The following is a 12479-nucleotide window of genomic DNA, read 5'->3' on the forward strand; positions in this document are numbered from 1 at the left end:
GACCGTTTGTTTTCATTACGCCTCCTCGTCAGCTCGCTGTAGCTGTATCACCGTTTCGTGCAAACGCAAGCAAATTTGGGCCAGAATGAGAGGAAAGAATTTCTAGAGAGTTTTTTTGGCACTGGAAGAAACAAAGGGGCTTGGTTTTGGTATAAAAGGAGAAACCTAGGGCAGGATGACGGCTGCCACGGCTACTTTTTCCACTGTTGCTTAAGTTCAGAGGTGGTCAGGGATTCATAAAATGTCAGAGGGTTGGAAAAATGAGATGCAAAAGTCAGATCTTCTATATCTCCTGACATATCCAAATTTGTCTTTCCAGTTCTGAGATTCTTCTAATCTCTCCTTTACATGCTAGAGTCGTTGTGCTTCATTTATTTTACAAAATTTCGTACACTTTCTCCCCCCAAAAATATGAAATAAAGTTCAAAAGTGACTCATAATATGCATACCTACGATGATGATGATGGCAGTGATGACAATGATACTGATCTTGGTGGTAAAATCAGGAGTGATGAAGAGGATGAAACCAGGTGTCATGTTTCAGAAGCTGAGAAATCCGAGGGGTCAGAGGGCTCCAGCAGAGGGAGTCAAAGGCTGTCATGTAGAGGCAAAGTTTATGACAGGGATTCCATAACAATCAGTGTGATGAACTGGATGACTGATGAAGAAGACTGACTGCTTCTTGTTTTTCATCTGTCCTGCCTTTCATTGTGATCTTTGTGAACAAATACACATTTATTTTAAAAAAAAGTCTTTAGAAAGGTAGCTGTCATACTTGAGTACATTGTCCCTGTTGGGGTGCATTTTTTTTTAACCCATCGTTGGCACCATGACATCTGATATGCGGCCTGCTAAGAAAGAAAACTACAAACTTCAAAAGGCAGCAGTGGCTTTAAAATGTGTTCCATCCAAATGCTCACATAAAATTTGTGATCTCATGAAGTGTCTTTCCCTTAATGTAAACACATCACCTGAGTTGGGGTTGTAAATAGTCCTCTGATGAGCAGGCACAGATCAGATGTCACCTCAGCTTTCTGTGTGTGTAAAATGTTTTCCGGTCATGAGGGAGTCATCATCATATGATTTAGGGATTCTCAGACAGGGCTAGTGACCAGCAGACATGCTCGACCAGGCTCCCTCCATCCTCCAAACGGAGAAGGCATAGCTCAGTCTCTCATGGGCAAGGTAATTACATCCAGCAAGCTTAGAGTCCATCTCATCACTCTGCAGAACTTGGTAGAGAAAGTCAATGTAGCGTGACGCCAACTTGAGGGTCTGGATCTTGCTCAGTTTGTCAGAGGGAAGTGTCGGGATGATCTTGCGCAATGAGGCGAAAGCTTCATTCAGAGATTGTGTCCGTTGGCGCTCCCGGATGTTGGCAATGACCCGCTGGGCATGCGGGTCCTCAAGGGCTGAAAGACCTCCTGGACTCGGACCTGGGACAGGAGAAAGGGACGGGCCAGAGGAAGGTGGGCGATGCTGAGGACTCCTCTTGAGTTTTTTGGGTCCGGTCGGTGTGTAGATCTGGATGTCATCTCCTGACTTGACCTTGCCATCATCTGCTGGTGTGGTGGGAGTGACCGTGGTAAGGTGATCCTCCATATGTGACCCCATCTGCCGTTTACGCCCAGTGACCCCCGGTGTCGCAACAACGACAGGACATGCGTTAGAAAGCGGTCTTGCAGTGTTCTCCTCACTAGAAATCACCCCTCCCTCAGGGTGGTCATCATTACACTGCTCCTCCTCTCTCATGCTTGGCCACGTTTTTCTTCTGTCTTCTCTCTTCTTTACGTGACTGTAATCTTCACTCCAATGAATTTCTCCAGTTTCCTTCTGTACGTCTCTCTGCACTCCCCCTCCGCTGTTCTCAGACAGTTTTCCGCTCCTCTATTCGTCTTCGGGGACTCCCTCTCTTACGTTAGGCGTCTCTCTGACCTTCTGCTGTGTTGTTGTTGTTCTTCTTCAACCAGCTTTTCACATCCAAGCACACCAAGTCAAAATGGGTGAGTAATCAGCACTAAATTTTGGATTGCCACCGATCTTCTTCATTCACACATGTGGAAACCTGTCAAAGATCCTTTCCCAGTCTCTGTCAGGGTACACTGCAGTGGCAAAATGGACCGTTCTCATGGCCCGCTTCTGTAGCAGCGTGTGAGACAAGAGCAACCTGGATCTGACTTTTTAAAGGGAGGGGACCGTGAAGCTTTAAGCTGCCCACCCATCGGACTCGCTGATTGGTTCGAAACGCTTTTTTGGACAGCTGAGCTTAAGACAACAGGAAGAATGAAACTCAAGTGATTGGTCCGATCAAAAGGAAGAGGCGGAGACAAAGGTGTGTCGTAGAGCCAACCAAACCGAGCCATTGTAACGTTTGCTTCTTGTCCTAGAAGTTGCCCAAGTTTATAGGTTCCAGATTTCCTCCAAAGCAAGTCCCTATACCATCCCCCCTCTCACTGCCTGCTTCTCTGTCCTCTCCTCTTCACAGTTCAGCACCGTCATTTGTTGCGTTCGATAAAGTTCAGAGAAAAGAAAAAAATAATCTGTCAGCTTCTCTGATGTTTTCGTGTCAATTTTGTGAGTTGGACAAAGTTCCTCTTGAGTTTTCTGTCATATGTAAGCTCTTTTAGCTTCATAAATAGTGAAATGTGATGATTTTTTAACACGACATTCCTGGTAGATGGAGTAATGGTGAGAGTAAATCTTCTTTCATTGTTTGTTTTCAGATGGGTAAAAAAAACTGACATTATTGTAGCTGGGGCTGGTCTGCAATCATTAAAGATCAGTGATGAATAGCAGTAACTATATGTAATACAGTAAGAACAAAAGTAGAGCAGCCTTTTCACCCGAACATAAACAATGACTGACAATAAGACAACTTTATTAGGGAAATAACCAAAGCAAAAAGTCATTTTGATATTCTATACATGTATAGAATAAACATCTACGAAATAAATCATCGGATCAATTCGCCGAAAATAATAAAAGAATAAGTACAGAGGGTTCCTGTTTGTGAAACAACAGAGATAGTGTGTTTTGTTTTATTGGCAGTGACTTGGCTATAGTTTCTAAGCAGAGACCTAGAGGGAGGAAAGAGCTGGCATTCAGTCAGCACTGCAGCGCTGAGGTCTAATCACAACATTAAGGAAAGAATGAGTACTGTGGATCAGAGGGAGGCCTCTGGGACATTTTGTTGCTTTCATCCACTGAGCTACATCTAGAGCACGCCTCGGTCCAGGTCCAACGGGGGCTTTGCTCTCCAAATTACTATATAAGCTTCCAGCATGGCCCACAGCCACACCCCCACAAGACAGGAGTCTGTTGTTTGCATGTTCAGAGACGAGATGCTTCCCTCTGATGAAAACACTTGAGCCAGTAGAATCACTTTGGACAGGCACAGAGAATTGGAAAATCTCAAAGTCTCTTTGAGTCAACTTAAAGAAGTCCACAATAAGAAGCGACACGTCCATTGTCTGACCACAGATGATATCATTTCTCTCATGCACACACCATTGCTCTGCATGACAGTGTTGCTTTTTGCCACATTTGTTCTATTCTGTGTAATAAATACAGCCACATGTGTTAAGAGTTGCTGGAGCATTTTTAGTTTCTTGATCCAGTGTTTTCTTCTTGACCACCATGTCCTCTGTCATCTTCACAACCCTGCACTGTGCTCACATGTGCCTTCAGAATAATCCAAAGAAGTTGTAGCCGTACCCTATTGTAAACTTACTGTATGCTCCTATAATTAGAGTATATGTCTATAAAGGCTTTGTGCATGAGAAGTGAGAATGAACAAATATGAAGGGTAGAGTGGGATGTATAGGCACATGATACTGAACTTCAGCTAAAAATGTTTATCTCCATTTCTGGCCACTGTTAAGCTATGGAGCAATGCTTTTGAAAAGTGAGTCCTCAAAGTGTTTGTGTCACATACATCTACATAATAACGAGTCACTGTCCTCTCCTGTTTCAAATCCTCCTTCGCTGCCAGACACCAGTTTTTTTTTAGCATCAGTAACTGCAAATCCTCCACTGCACCTGTCTTCAAGGTGTTCCCAAAGGTCCAGTTCTTGGCCTTTCCTTTTCATCCACTTAATCTGCCATCATGGACTCCTGTTTCACTGTCTCGCTGATGACATCCAACTCTACACCTGCATCAAGACAATCTCCACTGTCACCCATTCGACCTTCACCAACTACATCACAGAAATAAAATCATGACTGCAAGCAAATTTTTGCAAACTAAACTGCAAAAAATCAGAAATCACCATAATCGGTCACCAAAATAATTCACCAAATCCTCTAATTACTTCTCCCTCACCACTGACAGCTCCGTTTTACTCATTACCCCTCACATCAGAAATCTAAGCGGCATCTTTGACCAAACCCTCCCATCTCCAGCATATTAAGCACATCACCAAAAAAGCCTTCTTCCACCTCAAAAACATTGACCGCTTCCATCAATCCCTCCCCTTCTCAGCTGTAGAAACTCTCATCGTCATGCATTCATCACATCCAGACCCAACTACTACAACAGTCTTCTCTACGGGACCTCCTTCAAAACACTCAAATTTTGATACATCCAAAATTTTGTTGCCCACCTGCTCACTCACTCCCACATCCATGATCACATCACCCCCATCCTTCAGAACCTCCACTGGCTCCCCATCCTCTGGTGAATCCACTTTAAAATCCTCCCCATCATCCACAAAGCTCACCATAACCTGATTCCCTACTTACCTGAATGTGAATTCTGTGGGTCCTGTGAGTTGCAGGGTGGGATCTACTTAGATCAGGTTATTCTGACACATCCCACAGATGCTCAATAAGATTTGGATCTGGGGAGTGCAGAACCCGAAAGAACTGCTTAGTTCTGTCGTGTTCCCCAAGCCACTCCTGTGCCGTTTTTGCGGCTTGTTGGGATGCATTGACCTGCTGAGAGTGGCAACTGACATCAAGGATTGCTGTTGTTGTTGCCATGGGAGGTTGGGTTTTGCTTGACGTGCAATGTTTAGGTGGATGGTACATGTCAAACATCCACGTGAATGTCAAGACTCAAGGTTTCCCTGCAGAACATTGCATTATAACAAGATGATCAATGCTATTCACTTCATCTGTTAGCAGTCATAATGTTGTGGCTGATGGGTGTGGGATGCCCTGGGAGTAAGACAGAGCTCCAACTTTCCAGCCCCTGCCATTCACCACCTGACCACCAGGTGGCCTCACACTTTCTCTCCGGTCCCAATCGCGTTGCTCCCGCACCCACCTGCTCACTTGCTCTTTTTTCCACAGTCACACTTCCTGTCACTTCCACAGAAATTTTCACATGCTCTTTGTCAGGCTGTCAGCCTTTGGTTTCAAGATTTTTCTAATTGAAATTGAATCTTTAGCCCACCTGTCTGCTTGTACTTTATCTGCATGTTTGCTGTTAACTTGTGGATTCCATTAACTTCTCTTAAGTGCTTCTGTCTGCCTGGTTGTTTGAGTAATTTTCCCTGCTGCACTGTGCGTAACATGTGAAACACACAATGCGATTTAGTGAGAAACACTGAAACTACTTTCATCTCTGCAGAACACTTGCACATGTTCCAGGAGCAAACCATGAACATTTGCATTTATTTGAAGCAATGTCTTCAACCACGAGGATGTAAAATAATATTTACACCCTTTTTTTAAGGTTGGTTCTGGTTTCAACAAGCTAAAGTGAAAATAAGTCTTTTTTCAGATGTTCAACTAATTCACTTCTGTCGTCTGCTTTTGTTAAGTGTTTTATCAGAGCTTTTGAACAGCTGACTAGAATGATGCTCAATGAACGGGTAATTAGGGAAAAGAAAACCACAACAATTAGCAAAAAACTGGCTCAAGGCATGGCAGAGCAAAGTCTCTCATATTTTACATTATCATGCGATTCATTCTGAATAGAAAACATTCAGCCAAGCAAAAATAATTCAGAGAATCTGGGAAGTTTGTACGGGGTGAGTAACATTTTCTTGAACTTTATATGACTAAACTAGGCTTGCAGTCGCATAGTGATCAAATTAAAACTAACACAATCAGTCTGCCGTTGAATGACTAGAATTATTTACACCAGAAATCTGGAGTTGAACGAACAATCCAGCTGTCACACAATGCTTTGAGTTGTGGTGAAATTAGTATCCATAAACACCCGTGTGCACAGTCCACTGTCAGATTGACTGAATCCTTTTCATCTTCTTCTTTTTAAACATCTGACCATGCATCCTCTCAGTGGGCGATGGCGCACCTGTGATGGATCACAACTATTTACATATCACAGCTCCCTTGAAACTGTTCCTTGCTTGCTAAAAATAAATACCTCGGAGCTATAGGCGTGATGGAAAATGGATATCAGGTCTTGGTATAAACACATATATTGAGGCAGCGTAGAGGGGAGGGGAGATCATGGTCACAATGCTTCGTGTTGTATGGGAAGGTCCCCCAGAGGCTGACTGCGTCTGGAAAAAGGGGAACGAACACCGGACCTTGTCTGTTTGAACTGCATGCTCAAATGAGGACTTAGCATAAATATTTCCATCAAGAGAAATGAGAGAATGTTATCACATGCAGAGGTTGTATATACACACACACACACACATGGCACACACATGCTTAAAAATTCATGGGTTTACAATGAGGTATGCATTTACATAGACACAAAAATGAATAGGATCCACTAAATAGACAACATTCAGTCAGTGAAACCCATTTTCAGCAATGATTGCTCGCCATCGAAGCAGTTTTTGTTTAGTATAATTCTTTTCTAATGGGGAAAAATACACTGTACATGTTCATATTTTCTCATCCAGATCAGTTTTAATTTCAGTCGGTGTAACATTTGCTCGCATAGCATAGACCTACAGATTCTGTGGTCTGAACACTGTAAGCAATGGTCTAAATGTTGAACAACCCACTATAAATGAAATCAGTCACCCCTGTCGGATAGAATTAGCATCGGATGCGGAGGTGGAGGTTCTTACTATTCTCATTGCTCCCGACAAGATTTTACATTACATTGCAATCAGAGAATATAGGCTGTAAGAGACAGGACGTTTAACAGAACAAATGAAAACAAGGAAGAGATTGACATCCATGAATTACCTCAGAAAGCATAAAGACAACAACACAAAAGAACTTCCAAGAAAATTCTTCACTATCAAAGTACTCCAGATAGTTGTTTCAACATTTATTGATACATTACAAACATGAGCTGCTAATAGCTAATTCAACATACTTTTAATGGCATCAAATTGGCAACAAAATGTGAACAAAGATCACCCAAAAAACAGCTGTGCTATAAAACCAGATGAATGGGTTAACAAGGTATGTCAGTATTTCTTGATTAATTTGCAGGATAGCAGTTTCATGCAAGAACTGGTTGTCTATGGTGTGTCAGTAAAGAAAAACAACAACAACAAAAAAACATTCAAATCTGAAAGTAACTCCAAAAAAGCACAAAAGACACACCAAGTTCCAAATGCTAAAGTCACACTCCCAGTCTGTGTCAAATTTGTGTAAGAACAAACACATTAGTGTAAGATAACATCCGGAATATGCATATGCAGTGCAAACCCATTAACATCCTTGGCAGTCTGCTTTAAGCACATAAGGATAAAATATCTCCTACAGCTGTCCCTACCGCTACTCCTAAACATCACAGCAAACTCGTTTATGCTGCTATGTTGCTGAATAATGCTGGTTTTCCTATCCCTGCCATGTCCATCAGAGCCCCATGAATTCCTCTGCTTTCAGAAGTTCCAACTACCTTCTTGAACTAACACAACTAATAGAGGGTTGAATGAAAAGATAAAATAATCACACAGGACGATGTCAAATACAACATTAATGCAGAGAATAAAAATTGTTCTACAGATGACAATAAGCTACAGGTACAACATATTCTGAAAAGGTCTAAAAAGAACAACTAGTTGTTTAAAAACATCTAACATAAGACAGTGAAGCCCAAAAATAATGATAAGTAAATATTTCAATGAATGTATTAAATTTGACTTAATATTAACTTATCAGTGCTCCAAACCAGCAGGACATCAAACACCAATTACAGCAGGACTTTCAAAACTGTGATCTGGGGTAGGTTGCTAATTAAACAAAAGTTCGATATGTTGTGATCTGCAGAGATCAGTCACTGGACAATTCAGTAAATACACAAGACAGTTTAGCAACAAACTGACAAATTTGGCATCAGAAATGGTGAAGCTAAAACCCAAAAAAATATACAGTAAAAAATTACAGATGGTAAAAAAATATAGTTGTTAGCATACATAAGAATAGGAGACATGAGACACAAGATGCATCCTAAAGCAGCAGCCCTGTGTACACATGCACAGAGGTCATCTACCACCAACAAGATTTTTTTTAGCTTTCACACCACAACTTTGAGCTGAGCAGCAGCAGGTGAGCTGAGGCCTCCACAAACAGTGTAGAATAGGTGGGTTTAGAGTCTTGACTGCAGAGACCTTGGTCACCATCTGGTCATTAGCTGGTCTGACTGCAGCCACAGTTTGTACCAGTACTGTGGCTGCAGGAAGCCAGTGATGTGTCAGAAACATCACGGATGGATATCCACCCAGGAGCTTCAACTAAGAACTAAGAAGTGATGACATCATCTCTAATATCACCTGAATTCCACAGATGTTTTTTTTTTTATTGGACCTGCAGAAAGTGAATATGTAGCACCAGTTTTCTGCAAATCAGCCTCGACACCAAACAAACAAATGGAAATTTGATTAAAAAAAACTTATTTTAGATAGGGCAGTGCATGCTGTCAAAGGTATGTGAGAATCAGATAAGGTACATGTCGCAGTCAGTCAGTCTTTTAATGGCTGACAGCATTTTGGAATCTTGCTTCAGTATTTTTCTTTCTTGACATCACTGCACTTCCTTGCCAATCCAGTGATTTGAAGTAAATCAGATATGCAGTCGAGATATGGAGATATGCTAAGAACAGACACACAGACAGACAGAGATGAACTAGATTTACTACAGGTCATTGTATCTGAGGTTTAACTTAAACCTACTGCAAAATTATCTAGCCTCTCTCTCTCTAATTATTGATCTAACCCCTGAAAACAATCATCTTTTTTATATATATATAAAAGTTGCATATTTGGAATAATTTTTTCCCCCACAAAAATCTCCTACCTTAAAATACTTTAGATTTAACTCTACATCATTGCTTTCTGTTAAATACAGAAAGTCCCTGCCTCTATATCCACCCACCCCTCCTCATTCATGGCAGCTTGAACTCACAAGCTCTCCTACAGATCTGCTGGTGTGAAACTACTCTACATAAAAGTTCCATCCTACAAATTGAATTGATTGGCTTCTTACATATGAAACCCAGAAGTCTGTCTTTGATCTGTGAAAAAACTACACTGCAGTTTCAAGACTCTGGCTTGGTATTGACTGCTCCTTTTGCTCACTAAAAATCTTCCTGCATATCGACACCTTTTTTTTTTTTTTTTAAATGGCATAAGTAATTTTTTCCCCAGGTTTTTCAGAAAACACAAAAAACTGAACCACACCACACTAAACCTTGACCTTGGCCAATATACTACAGGGATAGAACTGCATGATCTGTTCAAATGAGGTGATCTGTACCAAAGGTGTCCGGCCTCGTGAGGGCACTATTTTTCACAAAACAATAACTTTTATCAAAAATGACTTACGCCATTATTTTAGGAAGGTCGTAATACATAAATCACCATATGGTCATGTTAACAAGGTGAAAACTTGATCTCCACCAGAGGCGATCTTATGAGGGTTGAGGTCAATTTTAAACTAAAGTTTAGACCTGTGTTCATTTTGAAACATCAGCCAGGTTCCCTTGTAAGTTTTGGTTTACCTGGATTGATTCAGATCCTTTCTGAACTCCAGCTAAGCTACGTAGACACGTGAGTGACAGAGCAGCAGCTCTCTATATGTAGGGTCTTCTGTGTGTCTGCCTTTCTGTTTGTTGGTTTAATTTAGCTTTGTGTTGTTGTGGCACAAAAAAATTGATCTGTTCTTCAAAACAGAAAGCATTCAATAAAACCTTGGTCACAGAAAAGAACACAGTAGTGATGCAGATATTGTAAACAGATCATACATACATATAAATATACTGGATGGGATGCAGGTAAAATAATACAAAGCAAACTGCCCACAGACCAGTGAACATCCCCAGCAGCCCACTGTGGATACATGAAGACAGCTTCTGCCATTGTGACCCTTAACTTTCCAACTAATCGGTAGTGGCCCACTAAATGCCCATTCTAGTCTGTTATTGCCCAGATGCATAAAAACATATGCCTACTGACCTCCCCAACCTATCTAGTACATACAAATAATGACATTTAACTGACTGTGATAAGGTCTTAGTCACTCAACTTCTCATAGACCTATTATCTATTTCTGGCACTAAGGAGCTTTTCACCCGAACAAAGCTTTTTATACTGTAACAGATATTTTTCATATAAATTCTATCACATCTATTATGAACACTAGTCAGTTGCACCCTGTCGACTGCTAGCTTCATTAGAACGTGTCACTACCGTATATAGCAATTATGTGCATAAAATGCAGTAACATTTTCAAACAGGAGAGGGCAGCATCCACTTGGATACAAAGCTCCATTAGAAGTAAGCAACTTTCAAGCTTTCAGCATGTTCTCTGTGGTTACCTGAGAATATCCTCAGGTCAATATTGTTAGTTGCAGCAGCATGATAAAATAATGGGATGCAGGTAAATACACATATGGAATTATGTTGCAAACAAAATAGTGTTGATCTTCAGTATTGATCTACAATGTAAATAAATAAAAAGCATTGAATGAGAAGGTGTGTCCAAACTTTTGACTGGTAGTGTATTTCCGTCTTTTGCAACTTTCTACTTAATTCCAGTAAAATGTTACTCAGTAGGTAATTCAATTGTGTTAAATGAGTGCATTAGACCCATCAAAACACACACATACACACACAGCCTTCACAAAGGTCCACAGAGGTCCACATAGAAGAGGACAGAAGTCTGAGTGTTGGGGTATACAGGAAACCAACACACAGGGACCAGTACCTGCTTTTTGACTCTCACCATCCACTGGAGCACAAGCTAGGAGTCATCAGGACCCTGCAACACATGACTGACATGTACCCAAGGCCAGGAAAAAGAACACAAACACCTGAAAGGGGCACTGAAAGCTTGTGGATATCCTGACTGGACTTTTGTGAAGGCTCACACAAGATCCAGAAAGGAGAACAACCCAGTGAAGACGGAAGAGAAGGAGAGCAGGCGTAACAATATAGTGATCCCATATGTGCAACAAGTCCAGCTGAGGAGGATTTTCAACAAACACCAGATCCTGTCTTTTTTAAGCCAAATAACACCCTCAGGCAAAGACTGGTCTACCCAAAAGACCCCACTCCACACAGCCAGAAGAGCAACCTGGTGTACACACGTGGACAAAATTGTTGGTACCCCTCAGTTAAAGAAGGAAAAACCCACAATTCTCACTGAAATCACTTGAAACTCACAAAAGTAACAATAAATAAAAATTTATTGAAAATTAAATAATCAAAAACAGCCATTACTTTTGAATTGTTAATTAACATAATTATTTAAAAAAACAAAGTAATGAAACAGGCCTGGACAAAAATGATGGTACCTCTATAAAAGATTGAAAACTATTTGACCAGAGTGACATGATTAACTCAGGTGTGTCATTTAATTGACATCACAGGTGTTTCCAAACTCATAATCAGTCAGTCTGCCTATTTAAAGGGAGACAAGTAGTCACCCTGCTGTTTGGTGAAAAGGTGTGTACCACACTGAACATGGACAACAGAAAGCGAAGGAGAGAATTGTCCCAGGACATCCGAAAAAAAATTATAGACAAACATCTTAAAGGTAAAGGCTATAAGACCATCTCTAAACAGCTTGAAGTTCCTGTGACAACAGTGGCTCATATTATTCAGAAGTTCAAGACCCACGGGACAGTAGCCAACCTCCCTGGACGTGGCCGCAAGAGGAAAATTGATGACAAATTGAAGAGACGGATCGTTGGAATTGTATCCAAAGAGCCCAGAGCAACCTCCAAAGAAATTAAAGGTGAACTCCAAGGCCAAGGTACATCAGTGTCAGATCGCACCATTCGTCGTTGTTTGAGCCAAAGTGGACTTCATGGGAGACGACCAAGGAGGACACCACTGCTGAAAAAAACTCATAAAAAAGCCAGACTGAAATTTGCAAAAATGCATGTTGACAAGCCACAAAGCTTCTGGGAGAATGTCCTTTGGACAGATGAGACCAAACTGGAGCTTTTTGGTAAGGCGCATCAACTCTATGTTCATAGACTCAAAAACCAAGCATACAAAGAAAAGAACACTGTCCCTACGGTGAAACATGGAGGAGGCTCAGTAATGTTTTGGGGCTGCTTTGCTGCATCTGGCACAGGGTGTCTTGAAAGTGTG

The 12479-nt window shown here is 41.3% G+C and overlaps 1 protein-coding gene across 1 annotated transcript; it reads right to left on the reverse strand.

Moving 5' to 3' along the window:
* Nucleotides 1-455: 455 nt before the first annotated feature.
* Nucleotides 456-2131, reverse strand: LOC110961539 (twist-related protein 2-like). Its single transcript, XM_022209201.2, has one exon. The coding sequence runs from the start codon at nucleotides 1750-1752 to the stop codon at nucleotides 1105-1107; it is 648 nt and encodes a 215-aa protein (XP_022064893.2). The 5' UTR covers nucleotides 1753-2131; the 3' UTR covers nucleotides 456-1104.
* Between the last annotated feature and the right edge of the window lie 10348 nt (nucleotides 2132-12479).

This window comes from Acanthochromis polyacanthus, chromosome 6 (assembly GCF_021347895.1).
Source record: "Acanthochromis polyacanthus isolate Apoly-LR-REF ecotype Palm Island chromosome 6, KAUST_Apoly_ChrSc, whole genome shotgun sequence".
Taxonomy (NCBI): domain Eukaryota; kingdom Metazoa; phylum Chordata; class Actinopteri; family Pomacentridae; genus Acanthochromis; species Acanthochromis polyacanthus.

Bases quoted from the DNA above. Each gene is read 5' to 3' on its own strand.
- LOC110961539 (XM_022209201.2), bottom strand. From the start codon at position 1,752: ATGAGAGAGGAGGAGCAGTGTAATGATGACCACCCTGAGGGAGGGGTG.